Here is a 22,620-nt window from a genome sequence, read left to right as displayed (position 1 = left end):
AGGATGTATCCTGTTTTAGGTGATTTTTTTTGTTGTTGTTAATACTTTGTATTGGTGCCCTCTTGTGCGAGAGGAAATTACATTTTTGCGCCTTTTGGAACTACATGGCCTTCTCTGGATCCCGAAACCTCTGGCCTCTCAGCCATTCCTAACAAAGCTTTTTGGCCACTTCCTACTAAATGAAATGTCATACATAATTATATTCATATTACTTTTATTGTCCTTTTTTATTAACAGGTGGTAGAGATAATTTTTTTGTTTTTAAAGAAATAAAAAGGTCACTGATGTAATTATTTCCTTGAGACCATGAAAAACTCTTCTTCTTTAGTGGTAACTGATGTGCCTGGCAGATATCTAATAATATAGGTAGATTTTCACAAATAAATCACATCATTTTATTACATGTTACCTATTACAGTGGCGTGTTGGTTCACGCCCCCCATGGCTGTCCTTCAGTGCTGGTTCTCCTCATGTTTATGCGTCTTACTCTGGATGCTCCAGAACCTTAGTCACACCATGAATATGGTGGTGGTGGGGGGGGGGGGGGGGGGGGGAGTTAGGGTGATCCCAAGGATCCCTGAGAGACAGTGGACCTAAAAACATTCTGGAAGCTAATTGGACTGGTCTGGGTTGGGGTCCCAATATGATATGATTTCTTGGGACCAAAAATCTCTTGCAGTGCCCTTGACCTTAATATCTTTCTCAAGTACCTACCGGCTTACTTAATCACTCACTACTGGCACCTTAAGCTCTGCACTAGACTACTGATTTAATATTTACTTATTTTATTCATATGTTTCACATGTCTAGGATGACTGATATGGCCACCGTAGTGACATTTAACACACGGCCTGGTAATTATCAAACGTTGACATCTAGCCTGACTGAGAACCCAATGGAATCTCGCATGCAGCAGGAAGCTGGAGAAACCCATTAACAGAAACACCCACACTTAGCTTTAGGACTCAACAGTGACTTTAATCTCCTTTTGCCTGATATACAGAGACAAGTTTACACAGTTGGCCAATAAACTTCATGAGATAGTGTGTCTTGTTTTCGAAATAAACATGGCCGACAAACTTAGTCACAAACAAAAAATACTGCAATAAATAAAATACCAAGCATAGGACTCAGAACTGCTGACCTCCTCCATGGTTAGGAAGGAAACTGAAATATATAAAAACTACAAGCAAAAAAAACTGGAAAAAGTACCGATTGTCTACTTTCAAATGAACTAAAACACGGTGTTTTACAAATGTACTTGCTGCCATTTTCCTCACACATTTCCATTCTTCCTGTAGTTTCTATTGGACCGTGCTGGAGAAAGGCGAGTGAATGGGTGTGTTATATGGCTGTCTATGACACTGTCCTCTTCTGTATCCCTTACTCTATCGGTAAGGACCACTCTCTCTGTCTGTTTGCTCATTTCCCCCTTCAGTGTCTGCGGTAACGGTTCTTTGGTTCTTCCTTGCAGCCCGTGTCTTCACAGGAGAGGCTCGGGTTCCTTCCAGCCGTCATACCGCTCAGTAGGCCCGGCAGATCCTCCGTAATGGCTGCCTCAATCTTATTCAACAAGCAGCGTCCCCAAAAGGGGCAATGGGCCGAGAGCGGTTTGAAGCTGTTGATGGGATTGACGCCAAAAAAGTCTCGGTAGGCCTCAGGGTCTGGCAGGTCGAACCTGCTGACGTTGGTCTTGGCCAGGATGGACTTAAAGATGTAGAAGCGGTCGGGGTCATCCACAATCTCCTTGAACACCAACTCGGGGTCACCAAAGTAGCCAGTCTTCTCATAGAACGTTTGCACGTACCTGTCCACCAGTAACGCATGGACACGAACACGTATGCCGTGTTGGCGGATGAGAGCGATCTTGTTCTCCAGTCGGTTCTCAATCACCTGATTGAGGTCTTCCAAAAGGGAGATCTCCTCACGCTTGAAGAGTTCCCAGCTGGTGTCAGGGGCATACTGGTAGGGCCAGAAGGAGCTGACATAGACACGGGGGGGCTCTGTCACATTGATGAGTGGGGCCAGACTCCAGAAGAGGGCGCCGTACACACGCATAAGGTCCTGAGGGGCCATGCTGTCAGCCTTGTTGAGAATGATGCGAATTTGGGACTCACGACCTTTCATTTGCCTGAACATCATCTCAAGCTCGCCGCCTACGTCCAGTTTAGTGGGGTCGAACACCAAGAAAATCAAGTCGGCCCGGTCAATGAACCACTGGCAGACGTCATTGAAAGGGTAGCCTGAGGAAGCACGCGACACAGACGTTAAAGAACAGTTATACCAAACAGTACGTGGACAGTTATTTTTATCAAGACGGTTTCATCCATGCATCGTCCATGACCACTTAAAGGGTTATAGTGATCCTGATGCCCATCATAGTAAGCAAGGCAGGAGACACTTTGGGTGGGATGGTGATTCATCAGGTAAATAGTCACACACAAAACCACGCTCTGCTGCCAATGTAGAGACACAAATCGACCTAGTAGCGTGTTTTTGGATTACGAGATGGCACATGCAAACTGACTATGCTGCCAGAATACTAGTGACGGCTAAATGAAGCTTCATGAACCATTCGCAGAATTTTTTGTCAAGAAATACATTTCATGAAGTATCATTTGGTCATCACTACCAAATACCATTATAATAATGTTGTGGACTTTATTTAATATTAAGGGACTGCTAAAGGTTTTGTCTTACCTCTCTCCTGTTGCTTGCGGTTCTCAATAATCCCAGGTGTGTCCACTATGGTGACTCGTTCCAGTAGTTTCTGGGGCATCTCAATGCCAACTAGTTTCTCCAGAAAGTTCTGGCCAAACTTCTCCAGCGACGAGAAAGATCGGGAGCTGTCAGCTGCCATCACAATGCCTTCGATGGTGCGAGTCTTCTCACCATGCATGATGACAGTGAATTCAGAAGTAGTGGGCTCAGCACCTTGGGGGGGGGGGGGGGATTGATACCAACATTGAAACATCCTACAAGACCCTGCTACATGGTGCCCTCTGTTCAAAAAGGGGAACAAAGCATGCCCCAAAGTAAACCAAGAGCACCATCTAGTGGGGTCAAAAAATACAGCAAATGGTTCATGAAGCATCATTTTGTCCATCACAAGTAACAACGTTCTTTTATTGGATCATTAAGGAGAGGTGTCAAGTGCCTCCTTCTGTCTATGCATTCTAGTTACACTACCAGTATTTATCATAATACTGATAAATGAGTCTACTGACATGTAGCTCCAAGTGAGTTTATCAGTTCGGGGCTCATAAGTAAGTGTTACGTGGGAAAGGGAATTAAGTGCTTGCCTGTGTAGAGCTCCTGCGGGGTATCCTGCAGCCCCAATAGGTAGTTAATCATGGAAGACTTGCCAACACTCCAGGGTCCCAGAAACAGCACCATTGGTTTGGAGGAAATCTCCGCATCTGTAGCGCAAAGCAGAGAGTGATAGTATAGCAATCATGTGTGGCATTGGGGTGCTCATGCAGGCCATCGGATACCTTGAGACATGTGAACAAAATGAAAAACACTCAACCTCCAATATAACCAGATTACGGGAATCATGTATGTAATATAGCTTTATGGCAGCCTTGGTCCAACGTCACTTTATAGCCACTTTCACTTTATAGGAATGTCCCCCCTCAGCAGAGATGGGTAATACAGATAATACATGCAGCCAAAAGGTCAACCACTAGAGGGCAAGCTTTCTTCTGTTAGGACACCTGATCTTGTAGGTACAATTTTTCCCGCTTGCTTAGTTTTTTTGACATTATGATTCTGAATCGCATTATCGGAGAAGTTGTGAATTATGGGCCTACTGGAATAAAAAAAAAAAAACAAACTTTCAAACCCTATATAGTAAAGAAAACAGTACTGATAGTAAGACAGTAATACAGTTAATAAAGTTTTATAGATACATAAATTATACAGACTGGCTTGGCTGAGACAACCGAGCTATAAATATAGTTGTATAAAAGAGGACTTAACACAAATTGGACTGCTAGCGTATTTCCTTTGGTTACTATAAATTCTACAGATGGGGAAGAAGGTGGAACCAAGTCTAAATATGGCCACCTTTGCTGTCCTCTGGCTTGCCGTCAGCCGGCGATCCAACATTCCCGCGATGTCAGCCAGGCAATCCAAACCCTAAGGTCACACAGCAAGTTTCAGTCACAGGAAGGCAAAGGATCTCACGAGCCTCAGAGATGGTTTCCAGGAGATGGTCGATGGTCACGTCTCAGGGATATCTGAGGTGGCTCCTGTCGGCCTTGGAGTTTCTCCAGTGTGACTCTGCTCCTCCACACCTTCTCAGAGCCTCACAAAGGTCTGCTCTTAAAGCTCTTAAAGGGCTATGCAGACTCCTAATTCCTTTCAGATGGACGTATGGACTCTCTGCCCTTTTCCTCACTAATTATTGTCTGCAGTTATGGTTTAAAGTTTTTTTGGTAACACTTGTTTTTAGAAATTTATAATCACATTCATAATGCATTATAATGCATTCATAAGGCACTATAAACATGGCTATAATCATTTATACAAGTCATCACACATTGTAGGCATGTCTGTTATGCATTATGATTGCTTTATGAACCTCTCATCTATGCTATACTATATATATCTTTATGGTCGGTATAAGCGATTAGGATGCTTTGTACTGCATTATAAAGGTATCTATAGTGCATTATAGATGAGAGCTTCATAAATTATTCATAATGCATAATAGACATGCTTATAATGTGTTATACCTTTTGATAAATATTTATAGCCATGTTTATAATGCTTTATGAATGCATTATTGTTTGTTATAAACATGCATATACATTTTTCCAGTCCTGTGTTCTGTAGGAACATGCTGATGAACAGTGGTGAAATACTTGTGGAGAACTTTTAGCTTTTGTTTTAATTTAGTTATTCTAAAGGAGATACCACAGTACATAATAGCAGGCAACTAAAATATGTCTTATTTTATACTTATTGAACTCATTTGGCTACTTAAGAACATAATAAATTTACAAACGAGAGGAGGTCATTCGGCCCATAAAGCTCGTTTGGGGAGAACTTTAATATCTCAGAGTTGTTAAAATCTTATCTAGCTCTGATTTAAGCTCTGAGACTATTCCATACTGTAACTACACGTTGTGTAAAGAAGCGCTTCCTCAAATCCATTTTAAAATGTTCTGCCGCTAATTTCCACTTATGGCCACGAGTTCTAGTATTTAAACTAATATTGAAATAGCCATTTGGCTGAACAGCATCCAGACCTGTTAGAATCTTATATACCTGGATCATGTCCCCCCTTAGTGTCCTTTGCTCGAGGCTAAACAGATTCAGCTCAGCTAAGCTCTCCTGTATAGTTCAGAACACAGCTGCGTGGCCTGAAAGATATTTGTAAGTACAATGTGTCAGTGTCATGAGAAATGACCGATACTATCCACTTGTTTGGATAAATGGACCTTCTGATTCTGGCATTCAGCTGAGACAGAGAGATGGGTTTACAATTAAGAATGGACTGACAGGAATCTTGTCCACAAATGCTGCAGTTAATCATAGTCATGTTTGGAGTGGCAGGAATGACTGGCAAATATCTGTTGGAGTGAGGGTCTCTTCTGGGGGGCTGAAGAGCCCCACGCCTGGGTGAGAGGGAGGGGTTGACTTTTGCATTGATGTTTTCACCAGATGAAAAAAGATTTTTTTTTTTATAGCATAAAATGGGAGACTGATAACAGACACAGGGCCAGTTTTCACAAGCATGACACTTATCCAACAAAGTGAGAGCATAAAAAGAGCAAAGTTTTGCAACATAACCATTGAACGTCTTTTTTTTTTTTTTAATGCTTTTAAATAGACTTAGTTAGACATGCATTACATCCAAAACCCAAACAAAGTACTACTTATTTGCCTGATGTGCAATGATTGTTTTTTGTATGTGAAAATGGCTGGAATGCATGATAACACCCGGCTTTGGAGTCGATGCAAGGCAGCTTATGGAGAAGATCAGGGTTAGCTAACCTAAATGTGCTAATTCCCATTTGGTTGGAGGAACGCTCTTACCTGAGATTTCATGCTGCCGCAGCTCATTGTACTTGTACGCCTTCTCCAGGGGCTTGATCAACGTTTGGTAGATATTCCGTAGCTTCTTGAGGCCAGCTGCGGAAATGGACAGAGGTGTAGGGCGGAAGACACAGGAAAACAAGGTCTTGAGAAGATGAGAAGGTGATGAGAAGATGAGATGAACGTCAGCGTATCAAGAAGTTCACTCGTGCATCCTGGTCTTTTTTGAAGCTCAGGTATGATGGTGCTAACATACAGCTCCTTTTCATTGGGGCAAAGGATTTCTCACTTCCACAAGTGACGCGTCTCTGGCACCCTCTAGTGGCTGCTCACCTTCATACTTGTCATTGGGCTGATCAGCAGCAGCCTGTAGGGTATCCTCGATATGTGATCTGTCCCGCAGAAGAGAGACCAGCATTTTGCCCTCTTCCTCTGCAGGAATGAAGAACAAATCCAAATGGGTTCTATTGCTCTTTTCTGCCCAGTGGGTAACTGACTTCCCCTCCTTTAGGATTCACCCTTTAATTCGCACAGGATTGATCTTATTTACTTACAACCCAGCTACTCAGTACTTTGGACATTGCTGTTATAGCATAAAGAGCAGGGGCTGGGGTCTCTGAGTCCCTTAAATATTGTGATTGGTTACTTAAAATAATCATTGTCACTCTTTAATGACGCAGCAGTCCTGGAGAAGGCAGAAATGATGACTCTTCTTAACAACCTACAGCTGTAATTAATCAGAACAAATCCACTCACTATTGATTCATGTCACGCAGTTTGACTTCACTGCATTTAATTTGAAAAATCTATTTCTGAGAAATTTAAGAAGACATTCTTCCTCTCACGCTCTGTGCTTGCACCTTCAACGAGAGAAGAGTTGAAAAATCACAACATCTGCCATCACACTGTATTTACAGTTAAATGTCTCCTGTGATTTTTCTTTTTACTCAGAATTTTAGCAGAATTTCTAGTAGACCGAACAACATCGGCGTGAGCAAAAGATACAATGTTATGTTTGCAGTAAATGAAATCTATTATTTCCCAAAAAGGATGGATATATATTACTGCTGAAAGAGGATATTTTATTGCGTACTTTGAAACCCATGCGTAATGACAAACACTGTTAAAACATGTGCGGCTAGGCCTATGATAATATGTTAATGTTTCATTTTATGCATACAGTATTATGAATATATATGACATTGTGTTTTGTATCTCTTGTTGGCAAAATGTTTAGCTTTAAAATTCGATTCGTATTGTGGTATATTAAACATATCTAGACCCATAATGGCAGTAACATCACCCCATAGAGTAGAAGCAGGATATGAATTGGTGCTGTGAGCTGGAGACTCAAGATCTTAATTTAGGCTGATCCTCTGACCTGACAGGTTGTGACAGTTGCATTGATGTAATCCCTGGTCACCGAGAACAGTGTAAAAAGGTTTTAATAATAATAATAATAGACACTTTTATTGATCCCCGTAGGGAAATTGTCTTTTACGCCTCCCACTGTCTGCGAAGGGCTGCCACCCGTAGCGGCGCCCAGGGAGCTGGGGGTTAAGGGCCTTGCTCAAGGACCCACAGGCTGAGGCTGGGTTTGAACCTGCGACCTTCTGATTACAGGCTTAGCCCACTGAGCCACACGCTACCCCCTCTTGTTTGAAAATAATTACAATTATTTTCCTCTTGTTTTAGGGTTTTTTTTGCTGATCCTAATTTCATTATGCTCTTAATGTCCTTCATTGTTCAACCTCAAACAATGTTCACCTGTAGCATTAAGAAGGGATGGAAAAACATTAACTTGTAACATTTCCCATTCAACATTTGGTCAAATAGAATGTGAATGAGAATGTTTTTGCTGGTCAGAGTTGTGAAATTTGAGGATGAAATTGTTCTTTTGACATTACCATAATACATATTATTTGGTAGTATTTTATTTTCCAATACTAACACAACATGTCGAAGAATCCAAAAATGGCACAAGACGTTTATACTTGCGTAAGATGTTTATACTTGCGTAAGACGTTTATACTTGCGTAAGACATTTATACTTGCGTAAAGAAGACGAATCTAGAATGGTGTTACACAGAGCAACTGTAACTGTACCTTTCAGAGACCCCGTGTGGCTGTTCTCAGATGGTTCCTCAGCAACACTGTCCTCTTCAACACTCTCCCCCTCTGGATCCCATTCCCCTGTAGCTGCTTCACCCATCACAACAGAATCCACATGGTATTCATGGTCTTCCTCTTGTTCTTTCCTGTGCTGAACATTTGGGTCAGTTTCCACCTCAACGTTTGCTTTGTCACCCTCAGAATCCTGACTGTTCACCTCCTCAGACACGTTAGAGCTGGTGTCTTTGGTAGGTTCCTCTTCATCTTCTCCGTTTAAGTCTTGGATGTGTTCCGCGGCCCCATCAGCCATCTGAGAATAGGGCTGTCCAGTAGCGTCTCCCACCTCTTCATTCTCCTCAGTATCTTCCTCTTGCCCTTCTTTGGTTGTTTGGTCTCCAGTGACAGCTGCCTGTTCCTGAGATTCAAATATAGAATCCATGTCTTCTCCAATAGATTCATCAGTGTCCATGGGGTCTTCCATTTCCACAGTTTCTCTAGGTTCTACAAGCTGTGCTGCCTCTTTCTGCTCCTCTTGATTTGTGGATATGTCAGGCTTGAGGGACTTCAGATCCTCTTCATCTACCTCTGCGTTATTCTGGCCCTGCTCATACTGATTCTCTGTCAGCTCAATGGGTGGATCAATGGTTTCTTCCACATCGGTTCCTTTGGTCTCTTCTTCCTGTTGTTCATCTTCTGCAGATGCCAGCACACCATTGTTTTCCTCTCCCTTAGAATCTTCTGCATTCTCGACCCCCTTAACCCCTGCTCTTGTTTCAGGAATCTCTACGTCTTCTTCAGATACCGATACCGGCTCTGATTTGAATGTGTTCTTGTGGACATCATCAGCAGTTATGTCCCCCTGTGCATCCTCTTCGGAAGGCTCAGCATATTCCGCTTTCTCTGGTAATTCTGCGGTGTCTCCTGGTGCCGTGACAAGTTCTTCAGATGTTTGGTGTTCTGTTGTAGAGTGGTTTTCAGAAACATCTTCAGTAGCATCTTCTTCCTTCTCTACACTGTCTTCTTCAACAACCTCCATCGAGGTCGGAACAGACTCATCTGAGACATTATTCTGGTCTTCCCCTTCATATTTCTCCTCTTCCTCCTCTTCCTCCTCAGTGGATCTCTCAGCTTGGGATTCTGGGGAATCTTCATTCGCACAGGACTGGCAGATGGCCCTCTCTGGGGCAGGTGTGTCATTGGAGGAGCTTTTAGAACGGTCCTCCCCTGGGTCAGAGCTGACGCCCCTGTGGTCACAAGCGCACGCAAAGAGCCCCTCACTATCGGGCTGCTGAAGCTGCAATCGCATCAGCGGCTCATCTTCTGTGCCAGGGTGACCTATTGGCTCCCCCGTCGACTCTAGACAAATAAAAAAGTAGAATCAGTCTGGGTCAGCCAATCACTGGATTCCATTCTGCAGTACGTTCTCCAAAAAGTGTGAGAAGCTGAAGGCCAAACTCAGCACTACAGTGTAATTGTTGCTAATGTGGTCATTATGGGGTGCAAATAGGGTTCTAATAGGGTTGTTATGGTTATAGTGGAAGCCTCCTTGTGAAGACTATCAATAAATATAAGTAAAGTTTACTCTTTTACAGAATGTTACAGTCTCCGGTACAAGACAGTATGTTGTAACTGAAGGTTTTTTGTTCCATCGATAGAAGACTCGCCACCCGACTCCAGATCGTCCCGCATTTAAGCTCACTGGAGGTTCACTGGATGACCGGCAACACAGAAAACTCAAATTTGCCAAATCCTTGGGAAGTTAGACTAACCTGAAAGCGTGTTAATTAGCACAGCAATAACACGTGACTGATACAACTGCTCATCCAATCCATCACTGCAAATCACACTGATACGGGATACAACTGCAAGATGAAGAGTGCTCACAGAAAGTCTTGAGATACCTGCTTATTTAAAAATGTGGTTGGTTTCATAGTCCATAGTTCAAAGGTCCACTGACAAGCATTTTTAACATATCTGCCCATATCTTCCACTCCAACATTTTTTTTATTGTCATAATTTTTTTTGACTGACTCATTGAAGTCTGTTTTGTCATCTTGCTATTAATTGCAGTTGTAGTCACTGGCTCCCATAGGGACACTAGACACGAATGTTTGGTTTTTTTATATTACTGCAAAGGTGTTACTCATTAAATAGATCTCAATGAGATGCTTGGTGGTGAACTTTTTAAGTCAGAATAGCTCTTTTACAAGTATAACTTGGGTTTCAATTTCCTACTATTTGAAATTAATGTTTTACTGAAAACTACTGATTGTTTCAAATAAATAAATATATATATATATATATATATATATATATATATATATCCCTAGACTTCTTGTGTGTACTGTGTACTTCCTGCCATTGTTTACGGGGCGGGGAAACAATCTATAAGTATCTGCAAGTTAGGAGTAAGTGACGCCTCAGAGAGCATCACTGCGGCCTCTCGCTTGCAGGGATGGGGGTACAGTCCCTCGCCCCCCCCCCCTTCTTTAGGAGTAAGTGACGCCTCAGAGAGCATCACTGCGGCCTCTCGCTTGCAGGGATGGGGGTACAGTCCCTCGCCCCCCCCTTCTTCACTGCCGCGTGTGGATGTTCTCGCCAGTGTTTGCGTGGGTTTCCTGTACATTTCCCTCCCACAGTCCAAAGACATGCAGTTATCTGAAGTGGTATCTCTAAACCACCCACTGCGTGGGTGGAATTTGCACACAGGATAAATGGAAACAAAAGCCACAAACAGGGACAGGTATCCATACACACTTACCTTCTGCCATTTTCACTCTCGGGTACTGAAATGAGTGCATTTCTGAGGTCAGCCTGAACCAAGGACTTTCCCTGTTGTGTATTGAATTGATGGTACATAGTGGAAGAATGTCTGCTAGTTCTGTTATTCTCCTCCACCAAGCAGAAAGTCTGGAAAAACTCATCTCTCTATGCCGGAGTAAACGGTGATTTTATTCTAGTCGTGTAGGAGGCGGGTTCCCGCGTTTTCGTCGCAGCTCTCGTGCACATCACTGCCCTCCTCCGTGAGCACACTAACGTAAATATGTTTCTCTGATTTATTCTCTGTTCTCTGCTCACGGGAGGCCGCCAAGTAGGTGGCAATAAATGGCTGAATATACAAAGGACACAACCACAGATAAGTTATAATCGGGTGACTTTGGACTTAACAGTATCTCGTGTGCATTTCCTGAAGAATGTATGTAGTCCAAAAACAGGACTGGAAATGAAATAACTTACTGCTAAACTAAACGACTGGCGTCCATACAGAGAAATGAATTTTTCTGCTGCTTTTCTTGTGGATAGATGCCTTAGAAAGGTAAGTTTACCACATTGCACTACGGAACAGATGAGACTGAACATGCAGTAAGCTATAGAACTCAGACCAAGTACAGTACCAGAGCGATACACGCTGTCATTCTCTGAATGTTAAAAGCAACTGAGACATTTCTAAGCCAAGCCTTGGCATCCAACCGAGTCGTGCACATTCACAAGTGCCGTGAAAGCGGATCAGCCTGAGGATCATTACGGAACCAGGGCCTGCTGACATGTATGCGGTACCCAACCTGTCTATGATGAGAAGATACACTGATGACCTTTAATAGGGGCTGTAATATTAAACTACAAAATGTGGGTGGCGTGCTCCACCATCACGTCTGCGGGGGCAGGAAATAAATGTGCCGGAATAGAAATGCTGAACAACACCAATTAGCGGTAAGAAATCTTACACCAACTATGACAGGCAAGAAATAATGAGGGTTAGCCAATGGGTCATCTGCAAGGCAGGAATCCGTGTGCTGAAAGGAGGAGCAGATGTTATAGAATCATACGCAGAGGTTCACCTTACAGACACAGGGCTACAGACATGAAGAAATAATAAAAAAAAATGTGTTGATGCTCTGAAGAACAACAGACCAAGCAAGTAACAAAAACATATCAGAAACCTGAAATGTCTAATGATAGAGGAGCAGCAGATCTAAACCAGCCTCAATACAATGTTAGTCCCTGAAGAAACTAACCCGGAATATATTGAGAAAGAACAACATACTACCAGAGATTTAGCAGCTGGAGGAAGAAAACCACATTTGATACATTGTATCAAGCAAGGGCCATTGTATTCAGGGGTCTCCTATTTCGGGCGATTAATTGAAACCCACGAAAGATGCATTCAATGGAGCTCCAGAGGGAAAAAATGCTGTCAAGTCAACTGCTTAACAGACTGCCATGCACACACAAGAACCCATTACGGATAAATGCCAAACTAAGGTAGAGGTATTGGAACCCCGAAGGGTCACCTGACTTGGCCACATGTGACGGACAAAAGCCACATTGAGCCCCTTAGAAGGACCATCGTTCGCAGAGATTACAGATGACATATAAGAAGCACATGATGTTTGGAGGAACCATGTAAAGGTTTTGACAGAAGTCATGCAATTATACACGGGTCTTAAGAGTGAGATTCCAGACTACAAAAGGATAGAAGTGCGGAATAAAGAAAGATGCAGGTCACTACAAGTTGAGAAGAATTTTGGGTATTACAGACTGCATGAAAGGGCATGTGGAATTTCAAGTGAAAAAAAGACACATTTTAGTTAAGTGGAATTTAAAAATTTGAACATCTGAAGCACAGAAACTGAAGTTTCTGACAAACACTGAAGCTGAATCAGACGTGAGGAGCGAAGGTGAAGGTGGAAAAACCAGACAATCCTGAAAGCAAATGAGAGCCTCCGGGGCTAAATGGAAGATGTGAATCAACACATTTAGTGAAAATAAAACCAATATTAATGACATGGCTGAGCAGGAAAATCCAAACAGGCTGAGTGAGAAGAACAACAATACAACGGAGGCAGGGTGGCAGCGTAGTTATCTAACTGCAGGTGAGACTGGTGATTATTTATGGAAAAATGATGGAAGGGTGCATTGTTTCATTGCACAATCGTTTGGCTCTTTGTGCTCTAAGGATAAGACATATATTAAAAAGAGAGATAAAAAATCTTAAAGAGAACACTAGCGAATAAGGCATATTGCTGAAAATTGGGAGGAAACTCGGTGCTTGGTTCCCACGGAGAAGGATCTGCAGTCCAGCTGTTACATCAGTCGTCATAGAAACCAGACACAGAACAAAGACTGTAACCAGAGAAGACCCTAAAGTGTGCTGTCGAAGTATATCTGAAGAAGCGAGAAGCACAAAAAAAGCAGGAGAGGCTGCCAAAAGGAAGTATGAAGGCTTAGTGAAGTGAACGATAAAAGCTGAGTGGCAGTAAACGATGTCAGCGGGAAACCGAAAGAAATATTTGTTATGAGCAAGTTCCCGAAATATCTGACGCTGGGGAAATGCGCTTCGGCCGAGCGGTCACAATCTTCTGCACGTGTGCAGAAACAGCGCAGAAGAATTAAAATTCTTAAAATGAGAAAAAGAAAAGAATTTACATGTATTTTTATTTAACAGATTCTTTTGTCCATAGTGACGTACAACCGAGGCAAATGGCACAATGGCAGCTAGGCTGAGTTTCCAGTGAACGGCCAGTTACAGGCGAAAGCGGCACTGGAACAGGAGCTGCACAACATCTAACAAATACAGCAGGACCCTAATAAATAAGTAAGTAAAATTAATTTATGTAGCACAGACAAGGTCACAAAGGGCAACAATAAAATAAAAACAATCTAAATCAGACGCACAATAATTGACATAATAGACAGAAATGTGGATGGAAACAATAAGCACTGTATTAAGTACAATACCTCTAGTTAGTGCTCAGATCAGCAAATAAGCAACTATATGGAAAATCAGGCAATATAACAGGAGGAATACAACAGTGCAAATATGACTACGATCCATTAAAAGCTTACGCGAACAAAAATGTCGTAAGTCACTTCTTAAGACTCCACAATATGTACTCTTCTCACAGACGTTGGCAATGCATTCCACCCAAGTCGCAGCTGCAGTATACGCTCACAATATGCAGTCACAATAATAAAATAATAAGATCGTGACACATGCAACATTAAAAACATTCAGAGAACATAGACATCAGGCTAGTGGAGGAGTTCCTGGAACATATGGGCCTGGTAAACAGCAGGGTTTACTTGGGGGAAAAAGTTTGACATATATGTCTGTGTAGGAGAAGAATACCCGTCTTTCGGAAGGGTGAGGAAATGTCAGGGAGCGTGAAATGACCGACTTTCGTATGGTAATGCGGCGCCGCAGTCAAAACACATAATCCTCAGCCACGGCCCGTGTCGGCCCTAAAAGTCAACTGGAAACCGGTCGGCAGCCGTTGGTTGTGCGGCCATCAGTCATGTCATGGATGTTCACTGAACAGGACAGCTGCCTGGGGGCACAAACCGGTGCCATGGCTTAGCCGCTCACTGGCAGCATACGGGTTGGCTGCTCACACCTCACACCTTCAGCTATTTCTGGATCCGCACAGAGCGCGAGCTGCTCTCAGGCGCGCACATACTCTACGAAAAGCTGGGAAATAGCTGCCGATAAAAAGTGATTAGCAAATCATTTATGCTACTCGATAAATGTGTTCGCCCCCAAAATTTGAGAATCTCATTGAAAGGAAAACATCAGTGACGTTATTCTGAGCACAGCCACAGTAAGACGCAGCTACATGACTTAGTTGTTTAGGTTATTATTCTGTTTATTTCACAAAATCATATCAAAAATCATAGATTATGTGTTTGTTACATACACATACTCTTTGTAGGAGTAGGGAAGATTGGGGACAATTATTGAACAGGGTCAGTTGTTGAATGGATTTTACTCACTTCAGCAATTAATCCTGGCTATACGTCCGTCCATTTCTGCTAGCTTAAGGTTTCTAGAGACGAGGTTGATGCTTCTGAAACATGTCATAGTAAAAGTACCAACATTAATGAGAAAAAAGACACCAGATTCAATTCAACAATTGTCCTCAATCATCTCTATACTTGGAGATTAGCTCTTAGACTGAAGATAAGTAAAGGCTTTTTAAACATTTTTTGCAGTTCAACTTGACAGTGTCTCACAGCTGACTTGTTTAAAGTTATCACACCGTTCAGTACATCCTTCGAAGAGCAACTGCAAACCAAGTGTTGCCAAGTTTAGCAGCTAGTTTCTGTTACAGCTTGTAATAACAGATGCGCTCACTGACAGATACAGGGCGACACTCGTAACTCAGGTGTGTCCAGTGAAGGGCGGCACTGCAGGTATTGAAAAGGCAAAGTCTGTCACGATCTGGCGCGGGGAGAGCGGCGATCGTGCGGAAGGGCGTGAAAGGAGCAGGCAGGCAAGCGGGATACGGGGAAAACGGGGGTTTAATAAGTAACGGGGAGCAGGAGACATGTAACGCCGACTTACATCAATGACAGACAAAGCAAACTGGGGAGACCAGGACTTAAATACACAAGACTGAATGACAGCAAACGGAAACAGCTGGGTACAATTCGGGAAACACACGTGGGTAAGCAGGGGGCGTGGCACACAGGAGGAGCGGACGAGCCGGGTGTGACAAAGTCATTATCAATATGCATTTTACAAATATCGTGACTGAAAATTTGAGTATTCAAAAACAGACGGACGATACCATAGTCCAGTGAACACTGGATCTCAACTGGAATGTATTCAGTCAATCTCAGCTTTGTAGAGAGGTTTGTGTAAATTAGACGGGCTGCGTAAGCTGAGGTTTTGAATAAAAGCAAATTAATTATTTAATGGTACCTTCACTCTGAAACATAATGAGGTAAAAGCAAAATGAAAAAACTCAAGGAAAGCGTTACAAAAGCACTTGATTTTCTGATGCTCACTTTTGGATACATGCAGCTTATTCTGACATACAGCACTATGCAAAAGTCTTAGGCAGTCGAGGAAAAGTGTATATTTCTTCAAAAAATAACAATAACCACTATTTAGCATTAGGAAACATGCAAACTACAAGTAACACAATAAAAAATAGCAAGAATTTCTTGTGTTTTCCTACAAGTTACTGATACCTTCCTGGATGACTAGATGAACATTGCTTCCGTTCCCAAACCTCTCCTTGGGGGCACCTCAACCATTCCAATGAGGTATTGATTAGTCAAACAAGGTGGGTAGCAGTCGAGTGCAGAATTGCACGGGTGTATTCAGGCCCACATTACAAATATTATGCGCCCCAGGGCATCAGCACACATGACATCACGTCAGAAAGGAGCGGAGCTGATTGGTGACTCACAAAATTTAGATGTTAAATTGCATTTGTTTGTTAAAAGACATTTGTGAATGGGCCCTGGGGGGGTTATGAGGGGTTGCTCTGATTGGTGCACCCCCAAGGACACGGGCACCTGCCCAAATGCTGAATCCAGGCCAGGGTGTATTGAGGAGAAGATTTGACATGGTTAGGCTGCCATATTTTGACAGACATCACGGTTTTACCCTGACACCAAGGTCATTTTCTTTGACGGCCTAAAGAATTTGCCCAGTACTGTATGTGAAGTCTGCATTCATTATGCTGTTTGCATGTTTCTTCTGATCGTCATGTGAATTTGCCCAAGTACTCTGAGCTCCTCTGGCCAAGTTGTGGACTATGTCCACAGACCCAGTGTGAGAGTAGGGTAAGTGGGATTAAATTCAAGGACACGATGGCCAAAAATATGACTGCTGATTCACCAGGATGATGTGACTACTTATTAAATGTCTCCCGATGTTAGTTTACTCAGTGATGTACGTGCTGTTATTCCCTTTGCCATTATTCTGCTTCCTCAGGTTTCAAATACAAACACTCGTCTGCACCATCTTGAGCAATATTTAGTTCCAATTTGAAGAGGAGTTTGTGTTTCTCACCTCTGTGCTTAATCAAAGCACAAACACAAACTGCATCCATCTTCAAATTCGTCTGACCTACTTGCACCAAACACCGACTCAACTCAAACTTTTATCATCATGCACACAAGCACTAGAACTCACATGCATCATAAGCTCATTCCATTAAACTCTGCAGAATCTGCCACCAACTTCCATACTACATCAACGAATAGGATACTAGACACTCCTTGTCCGGTCCTCTTATCTTCTCAGCATTTAAGGCGAGGCGGAGGTGCCTAACGTTTGACACCATCATTGTCATTCTTTGCTCACATTGGAGGAACGAGTCTCCTCAAATGCAACTCCATCGACATCAGAAATGGAGGTCTGAACACCCCCATGAAGGGCAAGAGTTGTTGTCCCAAAGCCAAAACGAAAATAGAGATGCAATATGGGCTGTCCGCTTTAATCCCCAAAGAAGCCAGACACCCCTATAGTTATCTCATGATGCAAAACTTCCCTCGACGAACCACTGAGCTTTATTGTTCCAGTAGACTGTAGTCATTACTGGAACACACTGTGCTTTCACAACGGAACTCAGTCAGCAGAGAGTCTGTGAGGGTAATCAAGGACACAAGGGTCCCTACTGGTTGAAAATTCCATGTCCTTTTTCAAAACAGCAAAATCCCTTTATTGTCATTATCCAAATGGAATCAACTGCAATGAATTCCATGCCTTCCCCTCCTCCTTGCCAAAACGCTCGGTCTACTGTCTGTACTTTACTCACTAAAAATTTTCATTCCGAAAATGAACTTCTGGATCAACTGGGTCTTAAAAACTGGACACTTCTCTGTCCCAGAAGCGTCCCACTTAGCAAAAGCGAGTCCACTTGCGCCCTCATCTTCCTGAACCTGTGACAATGGGCTCAGTTGGCCGCCATATGTCTGTGGCAGCCGTGAGAACGTAACACAGGCACAGTAATGGTTTATTTCATAAACCAGGGCAGGTCATAGCAGGTGACATGGTGGAATCTGCACCACAGAAATGATCTCCAGCAGTCCCATGGGAGACCCTTAATGGCAGCCTGACCACCTTGCAGGACGTTGCATCAGTGTCCAGCCTGATTATCGCTGCCATGTGCCATCAGACCGTTCCTCACCTTGGATTCCCCTACACATCATGTTTTAGACCTCCTTAACCAATCAGGTTCAACTTCCACCTACCGTTGGGGCAAACATCAAATCTGATAGTTTGTCCAGGCATCCAGACCTGCTGAAAAACTGTCAATATGTGTGGGACCTGACATGGCCAATCAGCAGACTCTCCCGTCACTCTAGGTGCCACGGCAACCTAAATGGAGCTGATTTGACTCGTACCTTTCTGACAGGCACCTCATCAAGGTTACCATGGACACCGTTGCTGTCCCCTGTCTTAAGGGCTGGAAGTGACAACTCCATCCCATTTCAACAGCGGAATGAACAACACTCATATCAAACTGCACTTCAGCCTAGGAACACATTAGGTACCTGGCCTACATTCTGCTACCAACTTTAGATGGAGAACCTTTTATAACCTTATATGAAAGCAACTCCACATTATTTTTCGCAGTACATATTACTTGCTTGTGTTGGTGTTACATGCACTTCAGTATCTTTCAGAGTGTGTCTGTGTATGTATGTTTGTACTGAGGTGCTTTTACTACGGAGATCATGGCATTGCAGTCAAGGGGCCAGTGCAACTTGGCCGTTGATGCCACAGGCAGCTGTTCCCCAAGACGGAGGAGTGTCCCACAACTACTGCGTTCATTGGCAGAAAGCAAAGAGACCAGGAAACTCTGAGCCACTAAAAAAATTTTTGTTACATTTTTGGAGGGAAAACAATGCCAGTAGTTCCTGCAGTTTAAAAATAAGAATATACTCTTAAATCTCCATTTACAGAAAAACTGTAAATGGTATAATATCAAAATGAATGAACGAGATTGAGCCGGCGAAATATTTCCATTCAGCTTGAATTGTAATTACATGTCATAATACAATTTTTAAACTTGTTAAAAAAATCAATTCACTTTAATATAAAATGAAGTTTCTCGTCTCCATTTGTTGAAATAAGGCGTTTGATGCCCGGATTGGGTGGGAATATCATGTGCTGTCAATCACTTGCAAGTTTAACTCACTTGTTCTCTTTATTGGCTTCCATTTGATTACAACAGCTAATGATTGGCTGCACGTCGTCCTCCCACCCACCAATGGGGTTGTCAGGCTTCCTTTATCGCATCACTGTTTTGCTCTGTCAAAGACACGGAAATTTAGCCGGGGAGACATGCGGCCTGTGTGTGAGGGTGGTGTGTAGTAGAGTAGGAGTGTCTATGCAGGACACAAGGAATGGAAGGCAACAGGTGCCTCATCCATGGGGAATGGTGCTTTCCCCGACAGAAATAACCACACAAAGGCCAGGGTTAGCGGGCAGGGGGGAGGAGCCAAGGCACGGACCATCCACTGACCTGGAGTCTTAGTGACACCCAGCATTTTGCAGAAAGAGTTACGCTGCACATATTTGCCAATGAAACAAGCCTCCAATACTTCAAATATCATTTACATGCATGGCGTGGACTGGCGTCAGATAAGATCTGAGGTTACAGTAATGAAGAATGGTGAATGGTGAATGGTAGACGTGAGCAGGCTGTGGAAACACTGGCGGACTTTTAAACCTCTTTAAACTCCTTAATCCATCCTCCCATCTTCCAACTGCTTTTCTAGTGCAGGGTCACGGAGTGGGGGTGGGGGTGAATCTTAGGGAGCACGCGGCAGCAGGCAAGGAAGACTCCTGAACTGGATACTGTCACCTCGAGGCCTGAGCTAATTAAACATCTTTATTAATGGAAGGTCCTTCTTCATTTTCAGAACACAAGACGGACTGACCCTGTTCTTGGGCTTCACGGTTTCTCACCGACCTTTTTCAGGTTCCATCAGCCCCTATAATCTTAAGGTAATAAATAATGCATGCCGTGTTCTCAGAACGGGTCAGAACCAGGACTTGGCGGCCTGCACGTTAAGTCATTAACACGAGGCCACAGGGTAACCACTGAGCAAGTCAGCAAAGTCCAAAAGAACCTGTTACCAGTTCTAATAATTCTGTACAGATGACATCATGCTTAGTGAGGTGGTTTCACCTCACCAGTGTCACCTATCTACACCGTTTGGGACAAAAAAATTTTCAAATTTAGCACATTGCACTAATCGCATACTCTTTAAAATTTACTTATTCTCAATGTCCAGTGGATCTTAAACCCCCCCCCCCCCCCCCCGAATTTTATATTGTAATATAAAAGCAGGTGCCAGGGCTGAATGAGTGATGTGAAGTGTCTTGCAGCTCAGTGTCTGCCCCTCCAGTGACATCAGAACACTGCGTAGTTTCCATCAGCTGCCCCATGGCAGCTGATCTTAAGACTGCGGGCCAAACCCAACACCGAGAAACACACACACCAGTGCTCAGACGGCGGAGACGGCACCCGAGAATAGGCAACGCTGTGAAAAGCGGTTTGATATGATCTCTGCCCGTCACACATAAAACAACAGCAGCCAATCATTTACAGGCCTGCCTCAGCATTTCAGTTATTTGCAAAGAACTTGACTTTAATGGCTGATAAACACTGGCGTTGAGGCACAATATAGAAATTTTATGTCATTCCTATAAAATCTACTGACACAGGCACATGCATACCGGATAGGTGTGTGTCAGCTTGTGCTGAAAATGGTGTCGTTAATGGCGTTATATCCGTATACTTTATAGAAAGTCTAAACTGAAAGACAAACTCATAGAGCAGGGCAATGAGTAAATCGCTTGAGATAAAATAGTCTGTCAAGGAAAAATGATCAGCGGCTGGGTCCTTCCACCACTGCCGTTCATCAGCCTTCCATCTCTGTTGTGTCTTCTGCAAACTCTTCATCCTACTGCAATGCATTTTTTACCCGGAATCTTTTGTTTTCCCTTATCTTTCCCCCCAGCTGTAATGCTGGGAGACAGCAATTGCACATAATTACTCCTTTTTTTCCCCCTTAAAATCCCAGTCATCTGTCACCCCCCTTCACCATGCCTAAGGACAATATTACATGTGTTCTCTGAAGAAAACCCAGCATTTTTAAAGGAGGCTTTTACAGGCAGCCGCAGGGGAAACGCTGGTTAAAAACCTCTCTAGTCCCTCAGTGCTAAAAGACAAGATCTACAGGAAGCCGGCTGAGTGAACGCCATCCCCCTGTTGGCCTAGCCTGCTCAATCCAGCGTGGACAACACCAGGCCCCCCCTTGGGGTCAACACACCAGGCATGGGCAAAAATTAAATAAGACAAATTCTGCCAGGTCTATTGCTTACCGGCGGTGGCCAGGAAGAGCAGGGGGACAGAGCAGCAGATTACGAGCAAGCCCTTCATCTCGGCTGCCAGGGGGACTGTTACATGTAGGAAGGCTATATATATACACCAGGGAGACAAGGTCAAAGGTTGTGGGGAGGGAGGCAAGGACATCTAAGGGGAAGCGCAGCGGGCGCAGGAGTGAGACGTCAGTGAACTGCCACTGCGGTGGCTGTTCCGGATCAGAGCAGCTGCCGCTCAAAATAGGCAGCAGGGGGCGATGTCGAGCACAGTGATGGAACTGTAGTTTCTTGCTGGAATTATGAAGGCAAAATAAACGGAGCTGCAGTGGAGCCAGTGGGGTGTATGGGATTTCCCCCAGGCGGACTTGAGGAGGAGGACAGATGTCTCGGAAAACCAGCTGGATTAGGAATTTACCGTCACCTATGCATAGCTAAAAAACAAAACGTTGCTCTGTACCTTTTAATGAATTATTTGATGGTTATTGTCTCAAATTCAAAGAAACAAGCGATGATTAGTTGCTTCTTGGCAAGCTGCGTGGACCTGAATTTACTTATGCTACAAAGTAAGGATGTCTTGTTTTTCCTCGATCACAAATGAATGTTGAATCATTAAAAATGTACATAAGACTGTTGCAGTTTTTTTATTTACGCAGAACACGTTTAAAGGCTAAAAACAGGGCAGCAGTCAATAAACTGTCATCTGCCACTAAATTTAAGATGCTGCATTTGTAAAGCTGTTAAGAATATTTGTACGACACGCCTGTCCGATCGTAAATCCGATCGTAAATCCGAAACTAGCTAAACAGAGCTGTGAGTTTGGAGGAAGTCCCATTACAAATGGCCCCCTCCTCCCAGGGAGAATGGAAAGCAGATGTACCTGGCAGTTCTTTGTGACGGACAATGAACGTGGCGTCATACATCAAAACTCGGGCAGGATGAAGTTAGGAGAATCTCAATAGGGGGTCGCCGAGGCATTAATGTGCGAGTAGGAAAGCAGGTGTTGCGTTAGGGTGTTTGTCATTGGACGTCGTCAGGTGTTGTCTGCGATTCCCGTTAACATTTAGCATTAGCATGCGGGATCGTAGCCAGGCGAGCAGCTGGTACGCAGCCTTACAGGATGTAGTAGACAGACGTAAGTGTTTATGCTGGGTGGAGCTCCAGAGTTAGAGGGAAGATGGAGGAGCATATTCGACCAGGTTGGTGTGGAAGATGCCCATGTTTTAGCTGTCTAAAAGAGTTATGAGGTTTAATCCTTGTGTAGTCAGAAACATCATTAGTACTTTGGGTGGATGCTACAGCAGGCAAGCGATTTCCTTCAGATTACTTGCGTC

General features: G+C 43.5%; 1 protein-coding gene and 1 long non-coding RNA gene across 3 annotated transcripts; one reads left to right on the top strand and one right to left on the bottom strand.

Annotated features, from left to right (window-relative positions):
- Positions 1-957: 957 nt before the first annotated feature.
- On the bottom strand, positions 958-21,428 carry LOC125742747 (myosin-13-like). The gene is made up of 7 exons (XM_049015058.1): positions 21,290-21,428; positions 8,152-9,513; positions 6,379-6,477; positions 6,046-6,141; positions 3,303-3,419; positions 2,701-2,934; positions 958-2,243 (listed from the first exon to the last, which is right to left on the bottom strand). The coding sequence occupies exons 1-7, from the start codon at positions 21,345-21,347 to the stop codon at positions 1,435-1,437; spliced, it is 2,775 nt and encodes a 924-aa protein (XP_048871015.1). The 5' UTR covers positions 21,348-21,428; the 3' UTR covers positions 958-1,434.
- LOC125742748 (uncharacterized) lies at positions 12,923-20,029 on the top strand. Of its 2 annotated transcripts, none has more exons than XR_007398197.1 (3): positions 12,923-13,372; positions 13,620-13,753; positions 19,822-20,029. It is a non-coding gene; the product is annotated as an uncharacterized LOC125742748 (long non-coding RNA). The 2 variants fall into 2 exon arrangements; XR_007398196.1 differs by having other exon boundaries at positions 12,946-13,031.
- Positions 21,429-22,620: the final 1,192 nt, after the last annotated feature.

This window comes from Brienomyrus brachyistius, chromosome 5, assembly GCF_023856365.1.
Source record: "Brienomyrus brachyistius isolate T26 chromosome 5, BBRACH_0.4, whole genome shotgun sequence".
In the NCBI taxonomy this organism is placed as follows: Eukaryota; Metazoa; Chordata; class Actinopteri; order Osteoglossiformes; family Mormyridae; genus Brienomyrus; species Brienomyrus brachyistius.
This window is presented reverse-complemented; position numbering and strand designations above follow the sequence as displayed.

Coding starts and splice junctions, on each gene's coding strand:
- LOC125742747 (XM_049015058.1), bottom strand. CDS start 21,347: ATGAAGGGCTTGCTCGTAATCTGCTGCTCTGTCCCCCTGCTCTTCCTG. Junction 6,142..6,378: donor GCCCAATGACAAGTATGAAG/GTGAGCAGCCAC, acceptor CCATTTCCGCAG/CTGGCCTCAAGAAGCTACGG. Junction 2,244..2,700: donor CCGCAAGCAACAGGAGAGAG/GTAAGACAAAAC, acceptor GTGCTTCCTCAG/GCTACCCTTTCAATGACGTC.